This window comes from Rattus norvegicus, chromosome 10 (genome assembly GCF_036323735.1).
Source record: "Rattus norvegicus strain BN/NHsdMcwi chromosome 10, GRCr8, whole genome shotgun sequence".
Taxonomy (NCBI): domain Eukaryota; kingdom Metazoa; phylum Chordata; class Mammalia; order Rodentia; family Muridae; genus Rattus; species Rattus norvegicus.
In genome coordinates this window covers 4,919,475-4,944,722 of record NC_086028.1, presented here as the reverse complement: position 1 = coordinate 4,944,722, position 25,248 = coordinate 4,919,475, and the positions used below count along the sequence as shown (strand labels likewise).

The window sequence follows — 25,248 nt, the reverse complement described above, 5'->3', positions numbered from 1 at the left end:
AGGCAAGGGACACTACTTTACACTGTAATGGGCAGCACTCTTGTGAAATGGGCTACTTCCTAAGGCATTTTTTTTTTAATTCAGAAGCCTCTATAATCCACTGTCTGTACTGCCACTTATGCTAAATTTGTCTAGTCATTTAAACAGAGAAGTCTGCACACATTTCACCCAGGATCAGAGGAACAAACATGTGTGTTAGAGTCAAGACTACAGGTCTAAGTCATTGTCCTGCAATATACTCAGCAGCTCAGCGGTGGGACCAAACAACTGCATCACAGCTAAGCAGTAGTGGAGCACCCCTTCAGTCCCAGCACGGGAGGAAGAAGCCTTTTTAAGTGCTTCACTATGTAGCCATGCTGGCTCCCTGCTTGGCTCTTTAGATTAAAACCACATAGTATTTAGCCTGGAGAGATGGCTCTGTGATTAAGAGAACAGACTGCTCTTTCAGAGGTCCTGAGTTCAATTCCCGGCAACCATATGATGGCTCACAACCATCTGTAATGAGATCTGATGCTTCTTGTGCTGTGTCTGAAGAGAGCTGCAGTGTACTCACACACCAGTGTGTTTGTGTATTACACTGAGGCACTCCATTAATACACTTTACCATGCCTATTACCAAAATGTTCCTAGACAAGCCATATGAAGCAACAAAGCCGTACCAAGTCTGTTCCACTTTGCTGATCTGCTGGTTTGGCATTTTTGTCTATATGGACATACATCTGTACACTATTTCTGTGCTGGTGCCAAGGCTCCAATTGCCTGCAAGTGGAGTTAAAGTTGAGAGCCATCATGGTCTTGGGAATTGAACCTGAACAGTAGGACTACTTGAACTATGTCTCCAGTCCTGCGGTCAATTTGTACATTTCAATTCCTCACGGGACACTCTGGGAATGGGTGCAAAAATTATCTTAAAAGCCCAATTGACTAAATTCTCTCGTGCAGATGGAAAGCTGTTCCTATGTCTTCAAAACTAGTCAGGTAAGATACGACAGCACAGTGCGTCTACCCAGAAGGGATGTAAGTTTAATTTCAAAAAAAGCAAATGTACAGAAGCATCAGGAAATACACTGAACAATTTAAAAAGATTGTGCCTGAAACCCCTGGTTTTTACAACAAAAATATTTATTTCAGAGGCACCCACAGAAACTTCTCAAAAACCATTTAAGTCCTGGACTCCTTGTTGAAAAACGCTGTGATGGAATAAACAGCAGAGTACCTTTTCTTGTGTGGGGTTTATCTTTTTTCCTTTGACAGCTCTAGGTAGTAAGGCCAGGATCTTGCATTTGCTGTCAAAAGTGTTATACCACCAAGCCCAGGACTTAAATCTGCCCTTTAAAGAATGAATCTTGGTGACCCCTTTGTAGACAACTAGGTTGTCCTCAAACTCATACACATCTGCCTATCTCTGCATTCCACCGTGCGTGCGTGCGTGCGTGCGTGCGTGGGCACACACACAAACGCCAGCACGCCCTGTCTAAATATTCTTGAAAAGCTCTTGTTAACTCTGATGTCTTTTATGCCAAATGCACTAATTCTAGTTTGAGTGGGCAGCCTGGGTTTTTTTGTCTCTGGGAGTGTTGGAAGCTTTCTTTCCAGATTTCATGGGAGTAGAGAAGGACTTGGCCCCTGGCTTTCTGAATTCCCGCACATCCTTTTTTTGTTTCTTCCCTGAGATCCCAGGATCTGAGGCTTCTGGAGTCTCTGTAGCCGGTAAGGCCTTCCTTTTTTTACCCTGAGGGGTTCTTGGATCAGACTTCGATTTTGGAGACTTCTTCCCTGTGATATTTTCTTGCATCTTAAAAAGAGAAAGGGAATTAGGTCTAGAACAATAAAAAGCAATATCTAACAGTCTTAGGGAGCCACTACTATGCCGCAACCTCGTGTGCACCAAAGCATGGAAGAATGAGGGCCTATTTACAGCACCAGACATATTTTCTTCTTGAGACAGGATCTTGCTCCTGCCTCAGCCTGAGATTATAGGCACATGTGTCATCTCATATATCATACTTCAGTATTAGAAACATTATTCCAGGGGTTGGGGATTTAGCTCAGTGGTAGAGCGCTTGCCTAGCAGGAGCAAGGCCCTAGCAAGGCCCTAGCAAGGCCCTGGGTTCGGTCCCCAGCTCCGGAAAAAAAAGAAAAAAAAAAAAAGAAAAAAAAAAAAAAAAAAAGAAAAAAAGAAACATTATTCCAGCTATGTTGTATCTGAGTACACTGAGAGGTCACATGGACATCTGATACTTTGTCCTTTCCAATGAACACCTACACGAGATACACGTCTAGAAGACGCCCTACAGGCCATTCAGATTAGCCAAGATTAGAAGGTGCCCTATTGTAAAGCAGCACAGCCTACTGTAAAGCAGCACAGGCCATCCATTCAGATCAGCCAAGATCAGGCTAAAGTAGTAGATCAGTGTCTACCTTCACCCGCCTTCCTGCTTCCTAGATTAACTCTAAGCTTTTTTTTTAATCACTAAGCACCTTTTACTTTTATTCCTCCACCTCCATCCCCAGTATTTCTTTCTGTAGTCCTGGCTGTCCTGGAAATCACTGTGTAGTCTAGGCTCAAACTCAGCCATCGCCTGCTTCTGGGTCACAGGTGCTGGAGTGAAGTCATAGGACCCCACCTGGCATTGCCTAGTACGTTTTGCCTGAAATACAGCAGCTACTAACAGCAATAAAAATACCTTCATATTTTCTTTATCCGGAGTTTCTCCTATTGGTACCAGTTGGGGAATTGTTTCTTCATACTCCTCTGTAACTTTCGGCTGTGTGCTGGCCTTGCTGGTCCTTTTCTTCTGGGCTCCCGGGCCCTTTGCTGGAGCACTGCTAACTAAGCCACCTTGAGTTAAAAGAGATGTAGCCTTCTTGGATTTCTTCTTTAACATTTTGCTTTCCTTCTTCAACTTTTGTTTTTCATGCTTCCTTCTTTTCTTTGGTTCCTATGAGAACACAAGATAAAATTTCTGTAGGAAATCATCCACAGAAAGCAGATGGCACAGGTTTAGAAACTGGAGCTCCCTGAAACATCACTGACCCAAGCAAACAGAATACTCCACTTCCAGATAGTTACATCTCAGTCTGTTTGTTTGGAGAGTGAAAGGTGTTTCAATCTGTAGCCCAGGCTAGCGTGCCTTGAACTCAATCCTCTCCTAACCTGCTTGCCACATGCTACCATTAATGACATGCTCCACACTGCTTTCTACACACACACACACACACACACACACACACACACACACACACACACACGTGTAGCTGAAAGCTGAAAACAGTACTGTCAGAATGTCAGTACACACCTGTAATCCTAACTACATGGAAGGCTGAAGCGGGAGGATTGCAACCTCAAAGACCAACTTATCTAGTTACTGAAGTTGGTTAGACTCGAATTGTGGGTTTAGTTCAGTGTTACAGCACATGTCTACTGTGTCCAGGGCCCTGCACATGTGCAACATTAACCACCATGAAAATGCATGCATGCAGGCAACCCAGAGGTGGAAGGGAAGGCCAAGAGGAACTATGCCCTTGTCCCTACATTAAGAGTCTATGGAATACTTTCCTCACTAGGGGCTACACTCCAGAAGAAATGTAAGCAGGAAGCAGAGCCCACGGCCACTAAGCCAGTTTTGGCTTCAATCATTACTCATGCACGTGTCCTTTGTATAAATGTGTGTGTATGTCCACACCACAGATTAGCTTAGAGCGTTCTTCAGGGCCACCCACTTGAAGACATGGTCTCTTCTAGGACCTTGGGCTTAATGAATGGCTACACTAAGTTGAATCTCTAACATCCCACAACTGGCTCTCAAATGGTAAGCACTTTACCCGCCGAGCCTAGCAGGCTTGGATCTCCAGTTCTCACAGTGTGACAGGGTGGTTGAATGTTCAGAGCACTTTCTCAGTTCCTGTCTCATAGGTAAAGTGTCAACCATCCTGTTCCTTTAACCATTTCTTTAGACTGTCAACTGCAGTGAATGAGACCTGAAATGGTCCAATATGAGCAGGGAGCCTATTTCAACTGAGAAATTGGACTGATTCCTTTAGTGAATGTGGGGCATCCCACCCAAAATTGAGGCAGTACATCCTGAGCTGCAGCCCAGGTTAAAAGGAGCATGAAAGGGAAGAAGAAAGGTCATCAAAATGCCTTTTACTCAGTGGGCTTTCCCTTTTGCTACTGACTTGATGTACCCAGTTACAGTGACATTTTTTGAGAATTTTAGTTTCTTTAAAAAAAAAAAAAAAAAAAAAACACAAGAAAGCTAGAAGTGGTGGCACAGGCTTTAATCCTAAAACTCTGGAGGGAGAAGCAGGTAGGTCCTTGTGAGTACAAGGTTAGCATGTTCTACAGAGTGATTCCATTCAGGTAGCCTGAGAACCACTGAGAACCCACAATAAGCTTCATTCTAATCCCTGATGTGGGACATGGGCTGCTTCACTTTCTGTAGCAGCTGACCATGATCTGCCTCATGCTCTAGCAGAGGCGTGGCTTTGCTAGCTGCAGACAGTCTCTGTGAATGCATCATCATCTGGAAATCTGCAAACTGTTCAGAGGACATAAAAGCGAGGGCAGTGATGGTGGGTGGTGATTACTGATCATTTAGGGAGGTTGGCTGTGGTTTGTTAGTCGTATGCTCAGAGAAGAAACAAAAGGAAAGCAATTAGAGTCAGGGAGCATGGGCACCCCCCTTCCCAACCTAATGACAGCGGATGAAGCTGGAGGGAATAAAAATGAGGAAAGAAAAAAACCACAAAGCAGGAAACCCCAGCTACACCCAGCTATGGGCACCAGCAGCTCTCCAAATCCCTTAGGCCTCAGTCACCAGGTTGAAGGGCTGAAGCACACAGGCACATGGACCCAGCAACTACTGAGTTCTCAACCTCTTCAGTGTGAGATATCTTGCTACGCTGAGACACGATATTAGCTGATGATGGATAGACAAACTGTCACCAAAATACCTGCTGTGTGTGTTAAGACGGTGTACTAAGGACAGCCAGATGAAAACCTAGGCATGGCAGGTAGCGCAGGCCTTTAATCCCTGCATGCGCTCTAGAGAACTCTGAGTTCAAGGCCAGCCTGGTCCACACAGTCTTTATGTAAAAACCAAACAACCAAAAACGAGAAAAATAAATGACAAGTAGAAATTTCAGCCAGTGATGCACATTTTTGATCCCAGCACTCAGGAGACAGAGGCAGGCAGAGCTCTGAAGAAAATGTGTGAAGGTCTGACTAAGAACGCACTTACAGGTTCTTTCACTTGAATACCTGGTCGTTAGGGATGGGACTGTTTGAAGATAGTAAGACACGACCTTGCTGGAAGAGATGTGGCTGCACATCTGCACATCTGGATGTGAGGCGCAGCTACTCTTCAGCACCATGCCTGGCTACATGCTGCCAGGTTCCTTGCCTATAACTTAACCTCTGAAACTGTGAGCAAGCCCCAAATAAATACTGTAGAGTTGCTACAACCATGATATCCCTTACAGCAATAGATCACTGACTAAGGCAAGATGCGACTCCTAGATATTAAGACATGAACCAAACACTGAAATGAAAGATTCAGTAGTGACGAAGATTAACATGGCCAAAGAGAATTCAAAACAACACCACTCCAAACAGTTACTGATCTCCGCTTCAACCACCCATCATTCGATTTTGGAAATAGTACCTATAGTACTAAGCCTATAAATCAAAACTGAGTTGGGGGCTGGGGACAACGCTCAGTTGGCCAAGGGCTTATATGCAAACACGCCACCGACACAGAAAAATGGGCACGATGGTTGGCATCTGTAATCTTAATTATGGGAAGGTGGGTGCATACAGGACCCCTGGACCTCTTGGACAGCCAGTCAAGCCAATCAGTGATCTCCACTAAAAGGTATTTTTTAAAAATTAAGATGGACAGCAATCGGGAAAGACATTCAAAGTTGTCCAGCACACACAATTAGGATGTGCCTTGTTGTGGTTAGAGAGATAGCTCAGTGGTTAAGCTATTTGCTCTTTCAGAGGATCCAGGTCCAATGCCCAGCACCAACAGAGCAGCTCACGACTCCAATCCAGGAGGTCTGACACCTGCACACATGCAGTCAAAACAAATCAGCCTGAGGCCCCTAAGAAACACTGAACCCGTACGCTAAGCATACACCTCACCCTGGGCCGCACCTTCAACATCTGTCTCCACTTATGGAAGACAGGGTCTTACAGCCCAAGTTAGCTTCGAACTTGCTGTGATCTCTCTTGGCTACATGTTATAAAGCCCACCCAATATTATAACTTTTATACTAACCTGTTTCTTCAGACCACGGAAGGAAGCGCTGTTTTCGTCCTGAGATGTGACAAACGAGGAAAAGATAGGAAGGGAAACCGACTTCTCAGTTTTCAGGAATAGGAGTTTCACACTCTGCCATTTCTGAAACAAAGAAATGATGACATCTACACACTCTGCCTGTTTAGAATGGAAAGCAGACTCATGCACTCGGCATACTGTACCTCTGGCAATTTTTCTGAAAGCATTTCTGAGACAGTCAGGATGTTTTCAATGATGTGCTGAATCTCCATTCCAGTGTGACCAATACGGATAGTACTAGAATTTAATAAAGCAACAGAGTAAAGTTTTTGCTCTTTAACTTTGTATTTTAAAACTCCACTCCCTGAAGTAAAACACCACCATGCTGAAAGAAACACACACCCACAGGTTGGACCTCGAGATGGCTTGGCTGGTAAAGGCACTTGCCACCCTAAGTTAAAGTCATGGAGTTCAATCCCAGTGATCAGTGTAATAAGAGCCTAGAAACTGCCTTCCTACACCTATATTCAAATAGACAATGGTAATAAGTTAAGACAAAACAGAAAAACCCATATGTTGACCCCAAAGCTGTTCTGGCAGAATCACCCCAACAAGGTCATCGACACCTCATGATTTTCATGTCCTATTCTGCTGAGTCGTTTTGAAGTAAAAAGTTCTTGCCTCTCATGGATAACTCAATGTTAGCAAGACCAAAGCATCTCTGCGGCTAAGCCACAGGGAACAGGAAATGTGTGGGAGGCCCAGCAGGCCTCCTGCAGCACTGGGTCTGCCTTCCCTCACTGGAGGCTCACTGGGTGGCACTTTACCAGTGTCACCTGGACAGCAGCTTCTCTTCTAGCTCCTTTTTCTTTAGTCAGACACTGGCCAGCTGTCTACAATGTATGTGTGTTTGTGAAAAGGAGAGGGAACGACAAGAAAGGGAGTCACTGTGCCAGGCAAAGAGAGCAAAAATAAAGAAATTCAAATTCACCATGAAGAACAGGCTACCCTCAAACCAGAGGACCTCTTAGCTTAGGCTCTCTAGTGATGGGATAGTGGGAGCCAGTATATTTGGTATCTCTAACCTTCTTTGACAGCAGTCTGTAACTGAGGAAGGGGTAGGACAGGCCCAATGACAACTCCTCTTAGGTATTTAAATGGAACCAATCAAGGGGCTTCCCTCTTGCAGGCAGCATGCAACGGGAATCTATTCGTATTACCTGTTATACTAAACCTTGCCCCACACAGACCCCATTTCTGACCACTTAAGTTGGAAAGCAGTTATCTATCTTTGTTTTTAAAGCTGGTGTGGTGGTATACAAGCCAACACTCAGGGTAGAAGTCAGAGGATCTTTGAGTTCCAGACCAGCCAGAATCATAGTGAGATCCTATGTAAAAACAAGAACTGTTATTTTTATAATTTATTCTGAGACAGGGTCACAATATAGCCCTACCTGGCCTGGAACTCTCTATGTAGACAGTCTGCTTCTGACTTAAGAGATTTATCAGTTGCTGCCTTCGCAGTGCTAGGATTAGAGGTGCGCTACCATGCCTGGCTCATTTAAAACTACGTGTATCTGTGTGTCTGTGCATGTGAACATGTGGGTGCCCCTTTGGTCCAGAAACATTAAATCCCTAGAGGGAAAATTACAGGTTGTTATGACCCACATCTACCATGGGTGTTGGAAACCATACTTGGGTTCTCTGAAGAATAGCGGAGCCATCTCTCCAGTCTTGCTTTTCTTTATGAGATAAATACTCAGGTATGTTTGTTTTGTGTGAGTGTCACAGGACAGTTTGCGAGTATTAGTTCTCTCCTTGTATCAGTGATGGTCCTGGTTGTCATGCTTGGTGGATAGATGCCTTAAATCTGAGCAGTCTTGTTGACTCTAAGGCTAAGTTATCCTGGTTCGGGATCCTGGGTGAGAATGAACCAAAGACATTAACATGTAGCTACTTCCTCCCAGAGGAAACATTCAACAAGGGGGACAGCAGGTCTAAACAGGTACAATACTCAACAGGCTCCTCCCCAAGGCTACCTGAGCTCAGGCACTTTCCGTGGAGTTGGCAGGGCTGTGCAGAACTCCGGTGCTAGCTTTCCTGACAACCTCATGCTGGGGGAGGCCCTTCATGACACAGCTGCTTACGACAGGCAAGCCATGTCTCTGTAAGGAACATCACACGTGCCACTCTGCGTCAGCACAATAAGCTCCCCGTTCATCAGGGCAGACTGTACAATCACTCCTTTGGTCTATGGTTCCTGCCCTACCTAGGGTGAACACATTTGCCTAGCTGTCCAGAAAAATCAGACAACAAAGACAACGAACTTGTTATTGGGGACTGAAGTTACTTCTACCTCTTCTTTTTCTCATAAGACTTAAAAAAAAAAAAAAAAAAAAGAAAAAAGCTTACTGGGTTTTAATAGAAGGTCCTGGTTTGATTAACATGATCCTTTATGGTTAAAAAAAGGACTCGATCACAGTTACATGTACAGTTTAAAGAAATCGCATATAAATGTTCCTTGTTACCTGCAAGAACCACGCTTAGAGATGTTTAAGACGGTCCCTGTGATAGTTCGGTTAATCTCTTTGGACAGATTCTTTGCCAGAAGGTTTACAGATACTGGAACTCTAAAAAAACAGAGGCATCAAAACACTGGAGACACACAGAAAATCCCATACCATTAAAGTCTGGTCACTGCAAATAAACTCACTTCTTCCTCTGATAGAAATGCCTTCCTATGTGTGTGGGCAAATGCCGTCGGATTCGTTCATCAGCAATAAAGACATCAAAGCTACCCAGGAGGCGGAGCTTGGCTTCATAGGCTTTATATTCTGTTTTTAACGTCTTAAAGGGGATAATCTAGAATACAAAAACAAGCGAAACACCATAAAGCATTAAGATCTAAAACAGGAGGAGAAATACTTAACACTTCTCTTCACACCAGTCCCAGGGCTATGCATGCCTCTCTCAGATTAATGAATTCCTAAGCAGCTAAAATATGCTGGAGGCCTTGCAAAACGCCGGAAGACCCTGAGAAGAGAACAATCAAGGAGCCTGGATAAAAACCCAGCATGTCAGCCAGGCACTGAAGGAGATGACATAACTGTTCTTGACTATCTCAGGTTGAAGAATACTAACTCTGAGGGTAAGGGCAGCCGAGGCAATTGATCAAAATGCTATCTCAAACGTAATAAAATGAGCTACAGAGATAGCTTAGTGGTTAAAAGCACTGGCTGCTCTTACAGAGGACATGGGTTTGATTCCAACACCCACACAGTAGCTTGTGGCCATGTGTACCTCTCCAGGTGCAGGGAATCCAAGACTCTATTCTGGTCTACATGGGTAATTGTATGCACAAGGTGCACAGATACATGTAGACAAAACACCCAGACACTTGTTTAAAAAGCACGGGTGTTAGGGTGGGGTGGCAGCACCTGGTGTAGAGGTGTACATCTTATATCCTAGCATGAAGGAAATTGAGTTGGAGGCCAACCTGGTCTACACTGCAAGTTTGGGGTAGCATGTGCATGGTTTTGGAATCAATTCCTAGTACCAGGAGAAAGATAAAGAAACAGAGTACAAAGATAAACAAATAGTCACAAAACAGAGCCAGATGTGATGCTCTACAAGTACACGAAAAGTTGGGTTTTTAAACAATCTGGTATCATAGATGGCTCAGTACTTCGGAGCTCTGACTATATTAGAGAACCCAGAGAAACAAAACAACCTTCTACAACTCCAGCTGCAGGGAACCCCATCCTCCTGGAGGCAGTGTGCTCAAGACACTGAAAAAGATGTGAAATCTGACATGCATTTAGGTTTTCAGTTACAAATCAAAATAGTGCCTTTAGCAAAAGCAAAAGGAAATAGAGCCAACCAAAAGCAGAGACGGTAAGATTAAAAAGAGAAAGGAGGGATGGCTCAGTGGTTAAGAGCACTGACTGCTCTTCCTGAAGACCTGAGTTCAAATCCCAGCAACCACATGGTGGCTCACAACCATCTGTAATGGAATCCAATGCCCTCTTCTGGTGTGTCTGAAGTGTACAGTGTACTCATATATAATAAATAAATCTTAAAAAAAAAAAAGAGAGGGCTGGAGAGGTGGCTCAGAGGTTAAGAGCACTGACTGCTCTTCCATAGGTCCTGAGTTCAATTCCCAGCAACCACATGGTGGCTCACAACCATCCTTCTTCCCGTGTGTCTGAAGACAGCTACAGTGTATTCATATAAATAAAATAAATCTTAAAAAAAGAGAGAGAGAGAGAGAGAGAGAAAGGGGAGCTGGAGAGACGGCTTGGCAGGATTTGATGCTCCCTTGAAGGACCGGGGTTTTATTTCCAAGCACCCATGAGGCAGCTCTCACCACCTGTAATTCCAGCTCCAGGGAATCTCAATACCTTTTCTGGCCCTGGAGGACACCTGCATCCATGTGGTGCACACACACGTTAGGAATACACATTCATACCCATAAAGGGATAAGTTAAAATTACAGAGAAAGGGGGTTGGGGATTTAGCTCAGTGGTAGAGCGCTTGCCTAGGAAGCACAAGGCCCTGGGTTCGATCCCCAGCTCCGAAAAAAAAGAACCAAAAAAAAAAAAAAAAAAAAAATTACAGAGAAAGTGGACCTAAAGGACCATAAATTATAGCAGTGTATGATACTTCATTTCTAAAGTCTCTGAAAGGACTTTAACACATCAGCACACCTCCTACCTGAGAGATAGTGTTTACTCCATGCTTTTTCAAAAGCTTTTTATAGAAACCCTCTGTCTGTTCAGGTGAATCACATTCATCTTTGGTAAACAGACAGACTTCTGAGGATTCTGAGAGGATGCTATGAGGCAAAGACCTACAAAACATGACAAACAAGGAGCAAAGTGTTATTCCAGAACATGTTTATCCTCACTGAGAGCTAACGAGAACATTCAATACATACAGGCAGGCCAGATGAATCAGTGGGTGAAAACACATGCTCAATGCCATGCCCAACAACCAGAGCTCAAACTCCAGGACCAACATGGAGGGAGAGAAATGATACTGATTCACTCCCATATGTGTGCACCTAACCCTCCAGACAGATAGACAAACACACGAACAGAAATAAATGCAGTTTAAAAATATTTTAATTTATCTATTTTCATGGCATCCCTGGCTATCTTGGGACTATCTCTGAAGACAAGGCTGACTTCCAGCTAAAGAGATCTCCCTGCCTCTGTCACTTCTGGCTCTAAAAAGAAAACAATGGGCTAGAGAGACCAAATGCAGGAATCCACACATTCAGTAGTTAAGAGCATTTGCTTCTTTCCCAGGAAATCTGATTTCTGTCGCCTGTACCCACACTGGGCTGCTCATGACCTCTTGTTTCTGCAGTCCCAGGTGATCTGACACCCTCTTTTGGCTTCTGCAAGCACTGGACACATGTGGCCCACATTCTTATACTCAGACACACTCTGAGTGAGTTTTAACTTTAACCCCAGCACTCAAGAGGGAGAGGCATATATATTACTGTGAGTTTGGAGCCAGGCAAGCCTTAGTAACAACCAAACCAGCGGAAAAACAAATGAAACAAAACAATGAAACAAACAGATAAATTACTTACACTCTGATCCTAAGTTCTTTCTTTGGAATTTTCCATAGTATCACCATTAAAAACAGATTTTCACTCCCATTCAACAGCAATTCATTATTTTTTCTGGACTTGGAGTTATCAAACAGAACTTCTACTGCCTTTCTTATCTGCAGAGACAGAAAAATCGATTAATTTCCTCAATCTATGTTAATTGCTTCCATACAGATATATTTGTTTCCTTTGCTCCTTTGGGGGGCTAAGGTTTCAAGAGAGGACTTTTCTGTATATCTTTGACTGTCCTGGAATATAGTTCAGGCTGGCATCCTACTGAAAAGATTCGCCTGCCTGTCTCCGGAGGGCTGGGATTAAAGGCATGTACCGCTACGCCTGGCGCTCCTCTTTCTATTAAGCAAATTCCATCAGCTTATTAGGATCTTACAATTTGTACCCAGTGCAACTTAAGAATGCATTTAAAACATCTAAGTACCTTGGATCTGTTTACAAGTTGTCTTTTCTACGTAAGAGAAAAAGCTATTCAGAAGCTTCTCCTGCCCTCTACGGGAAAGGAAACGATCAGGAAAAGCGAATAGTGCTAGGAGCATTTATTGTGCGTCATGTGCTCAGGGCTGCTAAAAACACTTTGTGCACGTACATATGACCCGTAATGCTGCAGGACGGAGCGCAGAAGCCCACTTTCAACAGGAGGCAAACAGGCCGTAAGTGTGGGAAAAGCGAGACTGCTGGGGTGCGTTTTCAGAGGCCTGCCTCGAGCTCCTGGAAGCCAACGCAGTCGTGGGCCCACTTGATTTCCTGGCCTCTTGCCCCACACCCTGCACCACCCTGCTTCCGACTCGTTGTCCCCGAAAGCCACTCGCCTGCTCTCTGTCCAGCTGTTCAAGAGCGGTCGGTTCCGCTTGCACCTCGGTGGTGGTCGCCGTAGCGGCCGAGGCATCGGGAGACTCGGACGCTAAGCACTTCATGCCGCCTCGTGTGGAATTCAGGAGTCAGAATGCCTGCGCACGCGAAGCCCCCAAACCCGGAACCGGAAGGCAGAGGGTGGGACTGCAGGAGACCAGTGGTGTCATTTCCGGTAAGGCAGCGTAATTAGATGCTGTGGCTGTCCTCGGAACTAGTTGTTGAGGACTGAAGCGGTGCCTAGAGTATTCCAGTGGAAAAGTCTCCCTTGCGTCCGGCTCTTTCTGAGGCTCCAGGCCTCGCAAACCCTGTCGCTCCTCTCCGGAGAACACTGAGAGAGCGCCCTAAGGAGAGGCCAGAGCCCTGTCTTCGATCCCGTGCAGTCTTCCGAAGAGCGGGAAGCCGTGGCTTCCCACCTTGTTGTGACTTCAGGCGTCGGTTTCCCCAAATTGGTGGTGTTCCCATGAAATAAAGAGGAACCGCCAACACTAGGCGCGTGATGCTGCGCGAGAAACGAAAAAATGAGTCGGTCTTTCAGGAGTTTCGGCCCAGGTAAGACCCTAAGTGAGTATGAAGGGATAACTCGTAGAATACTGTCAGAACGTTTTAAGAGTGGTTAGTTACCAAGCATACCCACTGTGCTGGTTTCGCGTAATACAGTGTATTTGAGGTTGTTCTCAGTCAGTACAAGGCGCTCAGAGTGGTACCACCAGTTTTTATTTTCGTTTGGTTCGAGACAGGGTCTCTACTATGGCAGTTCTGGCTGTTCTGGAATTCTCTGTGTATACCAGTCTGACCTCGAACTCACTGAGATCCTCCTGCTTCAGGTTGCAGAGTGCTAGGATTAAAAGCATCTACCAATACTCCCCCACTTAAGTCAGGATTTTCCTATATAGCCAGGATTACCTAAGTGAGCCTCCTTCCCTACCTCTCACAAGCTAGATTTACAATGGTGAGCAAATCCCTATCCTCCAACTTGTACCCGCACAGAGACATAATTTATTTAGGAACTTTTACGTGGATGTTAAGGATAGTGACAGGCCCCCCTCAGCTAGCTGTGTGGGAATAAAATGTTCTCTCTCCATTGTCAGTTTTCCAAAAGTGCTCCTTGAAAAATCATACTCTGCTAGTGTCTGCTGAGGACTTTGTCTTAATTTAACTTGTAGAATGCACTTTTAGAAAAGTCATTGGCACCTGCTTCTACTTGTCTCTTTGAGAATCTGGTATAGGACGGACTTTTAGCATATTGCAATGAGTTGGGCTTGAGGCATGCAGTCTTCCTGACATACTCCAAAGAGCATTAGTGGTCTTAGATGTTCTCTTACCTGTATTCAAGTTTGAGAACCAGACTTTTTTGGTTTTTGAAGACAGAATTTCTCTGTGAACAGCCTTGGCTGTCCAGGATCTCTCCTTGTAGGCCAGGCTGGTCTTAAACTCATAGAAATCTGCCTGCCTCTGTTGCCCAGGTGCTGGGATTAGACTTTTTTGTTGCTGTTGTTGTTGGTTTGTTCCAAGAGATTTATTATTTTTATTTTATGTGTGGATGTTTTACTTGCATGTATGTCTGTGCACCACATGTGAGCAGTGCTGGTGGAGGCCAGAAGAGAGTCTTAGATCATCCTAGAACTGGAATTACAGATGGTTAGAAACCACCACGTGGATGCTAAGAGTCAAAACTGTAGTCTTTTGGGAGAGCAAGCAGTACTCAAGTCCCAAGCACCAGACTTTTGGGCCAAGGAAATTACACAAATTCAGATGGTAGATCCTGGAGGCGTTTGGAAACAATAAGTGACTAGAGCCAAAGAATTGCAAAAGAGATGGATATGAGGCTATTAAAACTGACAAAGGAACTAGTTATCAAACTGCAGTTACACGTGAAAGAAAAAGTACTAGTAGCAAAGGAAAAGTGATGAATTACACCTTTAGTGTAGTTGGTAAAGTTGGTCTGGCTGTGGTATTGCAAGAAGAAAGATCTAGAACTCTTTGGTAATCTTACTTTCAAGTAATGGGGCTTCAACATACACACCCCACATTTTCACCGTGAGCTGATAGTGACTTGGTTCTTCCTACTAGTGTATTGGAAACATAAGATGTCAAACATGGCCTGAGCGGCCTTTTACAGAGGGATTGCCGTGACTTCTAAGCCATGCTTGGCTGCAGAGCAGTACTCTCACCCCAGTGTCAGTTCTGACGTTAGTGTGATTACTATCATGCATGTAAGTTTTGTCTTTACAACTCCCTCTCATTCACTCATTTGTAAGGTGGCCCTAGAGAGAGGGAAGCCAGACGAGACGATATGCTGTGAGGCTACTTTGTCAACCAGCTAGCCACCACATGCATGAAGGTGGGAGCAAAGCCTTCTCTGCAGACACGAGAGACTCCAAGTCAGAAGCAGCCAGCTATGCTGCTCCAGCTTTCTCATAAACACTGAAGAAGCCTTTGTTAATTTTAGCTACCAAAGGGGGTGATTTGTTCTCTATCAATTGGTGTTTGATAGAAATTTATAGTCCTCCCATGTACATATTCAACTGTGTAATCAATATTTGCATTTTTGTATCTCACATTTACCAAGATTTACCATGAACTCATATGATCCCCTCAACTTGCTTCCCATGTATTTCCTTTCTCGGTATTGAGTACTTCTAAGACAAATTGAATTATTTTTAAGTCTTTTCTCCTCATCCCTCAATTTGATGAATAGTAGTTTGCAATGTGGATTTGGTGGCTCACATCCCTAACACCAGGGCTTCGAATTATAGAATTAGGAATTTCAAAGTAAGCCTTAGATACCTGGCATGTTTAAGGCCAGTCTAAGCTACATGAAACCATCTACAAACAAAACTGTGGAGATACATGGAAACCTAGATAATCCACAAATTTCTGAGCATGAATTATTGGACAAATGGATAATACTAATAATTAATAGGATTTAAAATGAAGAAAAAGGAACAGATTTAGAAGCTCTATCTAGGTAATTCTGGGATGCAGAAAAAGATGTTTCTGAGTAAAGAAGAAAGCTTAGACATCATCTTCATAGGGATGGTTACAGCTATGGAAATATGGAAATAGATGAGAAATACAGAGCCAAAACAGAGCCATCATGAAATCTTTAATTGTGGATTAGAAGAGGAGAGAGCTAAGGAAAAGAAAAGAAAATGTGGGTGGGGAGCACAGATCCAGCATAAGAATAGCCATTCTCATCCAAAATACCACACTAGCACAATATCCCATATCAACCTCCTTAAATATCTCCTCACATTTGGAATACTTCTTTTTTTTTTTTTTTTTTTTTTTTTTGGTTCTTTTTTTCCGGAGCTGGGGACCGAACCCAGGGCCTTGCGCTTCCTAGGTAAGCGCTCTACCACTGAGCTAAATCCCCAGCCCCTTGGAATACTTCTTAATTGATGGATCAGCTAGGAGCAGCACTATTAGAAATGGTTGGGCGGTAATGGCCTTGGAGGAGATGTATCACTGAAGATGAGTTCTGAGGTTTCAAAAGCTCAACAGGCTAGAGTCTCACTCTTCTTGCTGCCTGTGGATCTGGATGTGGTACTTCTCCAGCACCATATCTGCTTGCATGCTGCCCTACTTCCTGCTATGATGATGGACTGATAACCCTCTGAAACTGTAAGCAAGCCCCAATTAAATGTTTTCCTTTATAAGAGTTGTATTGGGGGCTGGAGAGATGGCTTGGCGGTTAAGACCACTGACTGTTCTTCCTGAGGTCCTGAGTTCAAATACCAGCAGCCACATGGTGGCTCACAACCATCTGTAATGTGATCTATTGCCCTCTTCTGGTGTACCTGAAGACAGCTATGGTGTACTCATATAAATAAAATGAATAAATAACCCCTTAAAAAAAAAAGAGAGTTGTATTGGTCATGGTGTCTCTTCACAGAAATAAAACATTGACAGTTCCATAGTTTTCAACTTGATGCAAGCTAGAGTCATCTAGGAGGAGGAAATCTCAGTTGAGGAAATACCTCCATCAATGGAATTGGCTTGTAGGGAAGTCTATAGAACATTTTTTGGATTAATGATGTGTGGATGGACTCAGCCCACTCTTGGTGATGGTACCCTTGGGCAGGCAAGTGGGTCTGAGTTGTATTAGAAGGTGAGAGAAACAAGTCAGTAAGCAGTGTTCCTCCATGGTCTCTGCTTCAGGTCCTCCCTTCAAGTTCCTGCCTTCAGGTCTCGCACTGATTTACCCCAGTGATGGAATATTACCTGGAAATGAAATTAACCCCGCCTCCATGTATTTTGGTCAGTGTTTTATCATAGCAGTAAAAATTAAAGACAGATGTCTTCCTCCATTGCTTCCTCATCTTACTTTTTCAGATAGGGTTTCTGACTGAAAGTTTGCTGTTTCATCTAGACTGACTAGCCAGCAAGGACTTGCCATCCACCTGTCTCAGTTTCCCAGCTCTGGAGTTAAAGACATACACTATCGTGTCTTTACGTGAGTACTGAGAATCCAAATACAAACACAGCAAGCATTATACCTACTGAGTCCTTTATATAGCATTTACTGAATTATTTATAAGCACTTTGCCCAGAAAAAAATTAATTTCTTTCTTTCATTCTTTCATTCCCTCTGTCTTTCTAGACAAGGTCTCTTTTTTATAGCCTTGGATGTCCTAGGGACTCACTACGTAGGCCAGGTTAGACTTGAACTCACAAAGATGTTCCTGCTCTGCCTCTTGAGTGCTGGGATTAAAAGCCTTCACTGCCATGCTCAAAATGAACCTTTCAAGGTGACCTCATCTTTAAATCAGTAACGTCCCCTTTGCACTTCCCCTTTGTAGTTTACAATTTTGGACAAAGTGTCTTTTAGTTAAGGTTACTATTGCTGTTACGAAATATCCTGATCAAAGGAACTTAGGAAGAAAAGGTTTATTTTTCCTGTGCTTCCATATCATTGTCAGGGCAGGGCAGGGACCAGGAGGCAGGAGCTGAAACAGGCCATGGAGGAGTGATTAAAACGTTAGTAAAATGCTGGACTCTGTTCTAGCACCCACAGAGGAGGAGGATATTCCCACACTTTGAGCTAGCCCAGGACCTGACTATATCTGAAGGGAACTCTACACCTACAGTCCCAAGAGTTTATCCTGATTTGTCCTTACCGCCATCTGGCTGGCTCTCGCCCCACAGGCTGATTGTAAGCAGCTTTTAAGTGCCCTTTTTACCACTGATTAAAGGGATTAGATCACGACTGAGGCAGGAAGGCCTTTATGGGCCCAGGGGCCACAGGGTTAGATAAAGAAAAGAGCTGAGTGAATATTGCCCTCATCCTTATCAGGCTGGAATCCCAACACTGATCAAGGGAGAGGGGCTCTTGATACCTATCACCACGCACTGCTGACCAGAGTGAGAGCAGTGGCCAGAACACCATTTCATCTCCCAAAATATCTGAGATAACTTGGGAAAACCAGGAATCTGGGTTCCTGGAGCATCTCCAAAAGGCTTTGGGAATCTACTCCCATTGATGTAGATGTCACAGAAAACCGGTGGTCTGGTAACACTGGTTCCATTGCTCAGTCAGCCCCAGATACTCAAGTTATAGAAGTTTGAAGGATTTGAAGAAGTGAATAGGTCACAGCCATTAGAGATAGCTCAGAAGACCTTTTAACAGTGGAGATCAAGATGAGAAGAAAGACACAGGCTGGCCAGGACAGTGACAGCCATATTCAGAGAAGGGCCTGAGGGAAGCTCAGAGTACCTCAGACAACCATATCAGCCCTGAGCCAGGGTGAAGAAGGACCAGTGTGCCTACTGTAAGAGAAAAAGGACACTAGAAAATCAAATGCCTAAAACTTTATGGACAAGGAAAAAGAAAACTGATCTTAAATCTCACTGGATCAGATTGATGGGGCCAGGGCACTATACCAATGAGTCCCTAGGAGCCCATGGTCACAAGAAAATAGACGATGAAACTCTGGTTCCTGATAAATAGGGATAAAGCCTGTTCAGGGCTGACTTGACCCGTGGGCCCCATCATTAAGGAGAGAGCCACAGTTCAAAGGACTATAGAAACTAAATTTACCTCTGGAGCAACAACCAAGAAGTTAACCGTGGACAAGGTACTGTGACTCATTCTTTTCTTGTTATGCCAAATTGTTCATATCCCTTAATTAGTAGAGAATTGTTGTTAAAACTTTGTGCCACCATCACCATGTTAAAGCTGTTCTGGACCCAATGAGTCCATACTCAATGATTCTGGCAAATTTTCCCTTATTAGAAGAATATAAAATGGTAGAAATGCATACTGAAAAATTAGGAGCTGGCTGCCCACTCCTAACAGAATTACTGTTTAAGCTGTCTGCAGCAGGCATACAGACCAGTAATCCCAGAGTGGTCTCACTGTAGCTACTAGTTATTACTCTCTTGAGCTCAGCTTCGCCTGTAAGAGTTAAACAATACTTGCAAGAAACCCAAGCTGGCTCTAGAAAACATATGAACCACTTTAGAGATGCAGGAATTTTGTTCCCCTGTAATTCACCTTGGAGCTGTCCACCAACCCCTGTTGTTTAGCCAGGCACCCAAAACCACTGTTCAGGATTTAAATGTAAATTATAGAGTAGAAACTATTTACCTGACATACTTTTCTCAGCCTATTGGCTCCAGGAGAAACTATTTCTACTGTCTTAGACCTGAAGGATTCCCTTTTCTCTGTCTGGTGCCTTTTGAATTGACAGATCTCAAGTCAAGGTTCAATAGCCAACTGAACTGGATCTACTACCACAGAGGTCTAAGAACTCCCCCGTTCTGTTTAATGAGGCTCTTAGTGAGGACCTGTTTGAATACCCACAAGGGCACCTGAACATTACTCTCTTGTAGTATGTGGATGATCTCATACTGAATCATGAAACAGTGCCAAGTGACCAAGGAATTGCTTGAAATACTCCAGCAGCTAGGATACTGAATGTCTGTGAAAACAATCCCAGTTGTGCTTTAATAAGGTAACTAATGTGGGATATTGCTTGGAGGGAAGCAGCTGGACCATCCTTAAGCAGAATCCAAGTTATCTTGAATATTCCTGAGCCACAGGATAAAAGACAGGTGAGAGAATTCCTCAGTGTAGACTATGGATACCTAACTTTGCAGAAGTAGCAAAACTACTGTACCAGAGCCTAGAATGAAATAGCCCCTTGAGCTGGAAGCTAGGAAAAGGAGGCCTTCTAAAGTCTGAAGGAATCTCTGGTGTCAGCCCCAGTGCTCAGAGTACCTGATGCTGCTACTTGTTTCTGGAGAAACGTAATTGAGTGGGGAAAGGTGTATTGATTCAGACTTTGGGACCATGGAAGTGGCCTGTGCCCCATCTGTGTGAACGCCTAGACCTGATTGCAGCAGGATGGCCATCCAGCATCCAGGCCATTGATGCCACCACACTGTTGCTACAGGAAACTGATGAACTGACCATTATAGGACAGGAGTTGGTTGTCACTACTCCTCAGTCTGTTGAAATACTCCTTCAGGAAGCCTCTTAGGACTGGTGTCAAACACATGCCTCACCCATCATCAGGCTTTCCTTTTGGATGCACTCAGGATCAGATTCTCACCTTTCTGCTCTCAGCTCTTCTAGCGGCTGTTTGGCAGCTGGGAAAGCTTGTTGGTATTCATTGTCCAGTACACCTGAACGGCAACTCAGCTGAAGCATGAAGCAACAGATTTGTTGATGCCATTTCAAAAAGAGTGGCCACAGAGCCAGTAGGACCACTACAAATATTACATCCTCCTCAACTCTCACCCTCCTGCCTGAGCCAAACCTGCTAGAATAGCCTGTGTATACTATAGAGAAAGAAAATTGAACCAAACAACATGGGTTCACTGACAGCAGACTGGTAAGTTCTTCCAGATGGATACTATCCTGCCAGAAGCCCTGGCCCATCTCTTCTCACTAATTCATTGATTATACACCTTGGATTGACCAAATTAGAAGTTAGTTAGGAACCGGTACTTTCTACACTATCTGGATGAAAGAGTTGAACAAATCACGTGCCACTGTAATGTCTGCACCCAGGTGGATCTCAGAGGAGAAAAACCAGCACCTGTGGATCTTCGCAAAAGAGGGCTTAACCTGGTTACCACTAGGAATTGACCTCTACTGCATTTGCTCCAGCAATGTTTGGCTCCCAGTATTTGCTAGTTTTATAGATACTTTTTCAGGGTGGGCAGAAGCCTTTCTTACCAAGTCAGAAAAAAGCTACTTTCATTACTAAGAAGTTACTATTGGAGATCATTCCCCAGTTTGACATTTCTTCCTTTTGGGGGTCTGATAGAGACCTGGCTTTCATGGCCAAAATGTCTCAACACTTAGCTAAAACATTAGGAATGTGCTGCAGATTACACTGTGCCTCAGGTCACAGGGTTCGGGACAGGTAGAAATAATAGAACTGTTAAAGATTAATTAAATTCTGGGCCCAAAGTGTCAAAGCTGCCATTATTTTTTAAGATCAGGTGCTCCCTGTCCCCTACGAGGACAAGTTGATACTATTTGAAATATTTGGCCAACTGCATCCACTTATTCCTGTCAAGGGAAGGCCACAGATTATTGACATGTCTAATCATTCCTTCAAGTCTTTACAGGCACTGCAGCAGACAACTAGAGAATCCAGAGCCGTCTGTTACGCCCACCACCCTTGACTGAACAGCATACAGGTTTCAACTTGGAGACTTACCGCTTAGCTAGCAAGACTCTGGAACCTTCCTGGAAGGGACCATACCCTGTGATCCTGACAACACCAAGGACCATCAAGGTGGCAGGGACTGCAGCTTGGAACTACCACATCCATCTAAAGGCAGACACAGCCACCAGAAGAAAGGTGACAGAATGAAGGGTAACGCAATATCCCCAGTGCCCTCTAAAGGTGTGGCTCATGTGCACCTTGAACTCAGACTGGCGCTAATTTTGGGAATCTTTATAGGTCACTCCCAGCCAGTTAAAAATGTTGAAGCCTGGGATTGGGATCTGTCTCGAACCTCAGATAGGAAAATAATAGGTGTTTTCAGGAGTGTCAACTCCCAACCTGTGTTTAAATTTGACCTGTGTGATTTCTTTGATAACAATGAACTTATAGCTGAATGGGGAATTTATAGTCTAGTTCACCCGGGGTGTGGGACCAAAATGCAGGAAATATCCTTTTGGTCATCACCATTTTATGCATGCCCAGCTGATGGGCCTACACATTGTCACAGGTGGGAAAAGGATTATCATTGCTCCACCCCAGGCTGCGAGACTGAGTCTGACCACGGTGGCCATAAAGACCCATACATCTCCATTCAACGGGTATATCCTTCCCGGGATTGCAAACCTGGGACCTGTAATCCCTTTACTTTAAAGGTTGTGGCCTGGAATGGATTGAATGCCAAAAATTGGCTTACAGGCCGGACCTGGGGATTTGTACTTAAATTTAAGAATTATGGAAATAGTCCTGGGGTAGAATTCACTATACAGAAAAAGGTTCCATACTACCAAGCCAATCCCATAGGTCCTGAAAAGAGCTGGTTGCCTCAACCAGGGATTAGGTTGTATCCTTTCTCTCTCCTCACTCCTCAGGCCATTTCACCTATGGTAGTAAATCTATCCACAGTCATGGTCAAGGGGCTACAGTAATAGACAGCAGCTTCAACCCTATTCCAGAACACACTTAAAGTTTCATCCCCTAGTGATTCCCGAGCTTAAGACTTAAAGTTATTATATAATTGGATAAATCATACCCGCCCCCAGCCTTGGGAGAGATTATTGGTTTTGTCAAGGTCCCAGGCTTCTCTTTTATGTAGAGATAGAGGTCGATCTGTTATCCCAACTAGAAAATGTAAATAGTAAAACAAAGAAACTAGACTCACCCTGGGAGATTTCCAAGGAAAAGGTTAATCTCTTCTTCAGTTTGTAATCAGCTAGCTTCCCGTTCTAGCAAAGCCTGAGTACTCAGCTATACGTCACTGGTCTGAGCACATCAGCATGCACCTCCAGCGCCTATTAGCATTGCACTAGACATGGTGGGCCTGAGCTTGCTAGATATGTAACAGCTATGCACCTTGAATTTTGGCCCCAGAAAGTTAATCTCTCCCAAGGAAATACCCTCTCCCAAGTTGGCATGTATGCTGGAGAGAAGGGTAGAAAACTTTTGCCTACATATAAAGGAAGTTCCCATTGTGAGGTCCAGATAAAAGAGAATAGCAATTCCAGCTATAGAGTTAGCCCCTCCTCCTGAAAGCAAGAGTCACTGGTGTGGCTGCCTTGGGATGTCAGCCCTGGTTATGCAAGACCAGGATTAAAATGCTCAGTAACAAAGTAGACAAAGACATGCAGCACCTAAAGGACTCCATCAGGCAACTTGAAAAACAAGCAGTTTCCCTAGCAGAAATGGTTTTACAGAACCATTGAGGACTAGATTTTAATTGTGAAGGGAGGACATATGTTGTACTGCCTTAGGTGAAAAGTGCTTCTATGTCAGTAGCTCAGGAGTTTATGGGAAACATGTCTCAGGAAAAGCTTGAAGGGCAAAGGAGTGAGCTGAGGCTTCACTACCAGTCTCTCTTTTCTTGGTCCTCATGGGTTACCACCCCCATCTTTAACACCCACACTGGGCCCAGTCTTTTACTATTTATTCCTTGTCATCCCAGTCAGCCTTGCATTTTAAATTGGTGACTGGTGTGCATTAAAAGTAGAACCGACTCTGCTCTAGGAGCCCTGCAGGCTTGGTACCAATCTGTCCTCCAACACAGATCAATGACTGGATTCCATTCTGTACCCAGTACTGATTTTAGGCTTTGTCCTCTGACTTTAATTCTTGAAAGATAAACTCCTGACGTCCTGTCTCCCTCCCCAAAACGGTGTAACTGTGAAATGATTAGCTGCTGGCACAGGCTTTTGTAACTTGCTTAGAGCTGTATGCAGGGAAGTTTCTCATATAGTTGCAAATCTACCGAAAAATTAAGTAATTGTGGTTTTTGGTTTAAAAATCCTTCTCTCAACCCCTCCTGAGTGGTATGCTTTTGATTTGACTTTAAGACTGCCACCCAGCTAGCAGTTTTAATAAATTTATCTAATTGTAACTGGATTGAGTCTGTGATCCTTTCCTAGTGATCTCAAACTTCATAACAGCCCAGCATGAACTCCAAGGTCTTTTTTTTTTTTTTTTTTTTTGGTTCTTTTTTTCGGAGCTGGGGACCGAACCCAGGGCCTTGCGCTTCCTAGGTAAGCGCTCTACCACTGAGCTAAATCCCCAGCCCCTGAACTCCAAGGTCTTAATCCTTGTGCGGCAAGTCTTTCTGTAGTAAAATTCTTGAAAATGATTTCAATTTTTCTGAACTCATCAAAGTCTGGTTTTATTTTTGTTTTGGAGTTGCAGTTAAAACAGGGTCAGAACCTGGCTGGTTCAGAACTTGATCTGGGTTACCTGGGGCTAACCTTGAATTACTGATACTGTTTCAAAGTACTGAGATAAGGGCTTATCCAGTAAGTCCAGAGATTGTTGAATTTGAAACTATTCTTATGTTTCCCCAAGGGATTTGTTGACCCTTAAATTTCTATGCCTGTTAGGACTGGTGGGTGGATTATTTATTTATTATTTATTTATTTTGAGGTTTTTGGGGGGTTTTTTTTGTTTGTTTGTTTGTTTGTTTGTTTGTTTTGAGTCAGGGTTTCTCTGGGTAGCCCTGGCTGTCCTGGAACTCACTGGGTAGACCAGGCTGACCTCAGACTCAGAGTTCACCTGTCTGTGCCTCCCTAATGCTTGGACTAAAGACATGCACCACCACCCTACAGGAAGACTAGTTTTAAATCTAGGTAGTATATAGAAAATTACTGGTGTGTGTGTGTGTGTGTGTGTGTGTGTGTGTGTGTGTGTGTGTGTGCTGTACCTTTGAATTTACTAGGGAAAATATTTTTTCCACTGGTTAATATTTTAGGACAAACCTTAAATTAATCTATGTTTTTAAAATAATGCAAGTAATCTGAGGGAAGCACTTATCAAGAACTATATAACTTGACCAGAGCCAAGCACCATGCCTCTGAAAATGAAGAAATCAAGGACTTTCTACTCACAGCCCGGGGAAGGATGCCAGATCTGTCAAGGTTAGGAACAAGGATAACATGAAGGTCAAGGCCGCAGTAGCAGTATCTCCACACCCTGGTTGTCACAGACAGGAGAAGGCAGAGAGCTGAAGCAGTCCCTACCCTCAGGTTTGGCAGTGAAGGAGCTGAAATGAACCAGACCTGCATGTGACTATTAAAAACCCTGAAAAGTAAAAAAAAAAAATCCTAGATAACTTAAATTGTGTGTGTTTGTTTTCGATGATAGAATTTAACCTAAGGCCTCCTGCATCGTAGGCAGTCGCTACAAACTGAGCTGTCATGGAGCAGACTCTCCAAGGTCCATCACGCATTAAAAACAGTTTCCAGGCTGGAGAGATGGCTCAGTGGTTAAGAGCACTAACCGCTCTTCCCAAGGTCCTGAGTTCAAATCCCAGTAACCA

At 44.0% G+C, this 25,248-nt stretch overlaps 1 protein-coding gene and 1 long non-coding RNA gene across 2 annotated transcripts; one reads left to right on the top strand and one right to left on the bottom strand.

Annotated features, from left to right (window-relative positions):
• Positions 1 to 996: 996 nt before the first annotated feature.
• Positions 997 to 12,884, bottom strand: Rsl1d1 (ribosomal L1 domain containing 1). The gene is made up of 9 exons (NM_001329198.1): positions 12,729 to 12,884; positions 11,884 to 12,020; positions 10,998 to 11,133; positions 8,998 to 9,146; positions 8,813 to 8,914; positions 6,488 to 6,581; positions 6,285 to 6,407; positions 2,688 to 2,942; positions 997 to 1,795 (listed from the first exon to the last, which is right to left on the bottom strand). The coding sequence occupies exons 1-9, from the start codon at positions 12,831 to 12,833 to the stop codon at positions 1,535 to 1,537; spliced, it is 1,362 nt and encodes a 453-aa protein (NP_001316127.1). The 5' UTR covers positions 12,834 to 12,884; the 3' UTR covers positions 997 to 1,534.
• Positions 12,885 to 12,936: 52 nt separating this feature from the next.
• LOC100911627 (uncharacterized) lies at positions 12,937 to 23,831 on the top strand. The gene is made up of 2 exons (NR_131094.1): positions 12,937 to 13,320; positions 21,346 to 23,831. It is a non-coding gene; the product is annotated as an uncharacterized LOC100911627 (long non-coding RNA).
• Positions 23,832 to 25,248: the final 1,417 nt, after the last annotated feature.

What these genes read in the sequence shown, in the direction of transcription:
- Rsl1d1 (NM_001329198.1), bottom strand. Translation starts at nt 12,833, where the DNA reads ATGAAGTGCTTAGCGTCCGAGTCTCCCGATGCCTCGGCCGCTACGGCG. An exon ending in AAAGAACTTAGGATCAGAGT is followed by an intron (nt 11,134 to 11,883) that starts GTAAGTAATTTA and finishes CATGTTTTGTAG; the next exon opens with GTCTTTGCCTCATAGCATCC. An exon ending in CATTTCTATCAGAGGAAGAA is followed by an intron (nt 8,915 to 8,997) that starts GTGAGTTTATTT and finishes CTGTTTTTTTAG; the next exon opens with AGTTCCAGTATCTGTAAACC.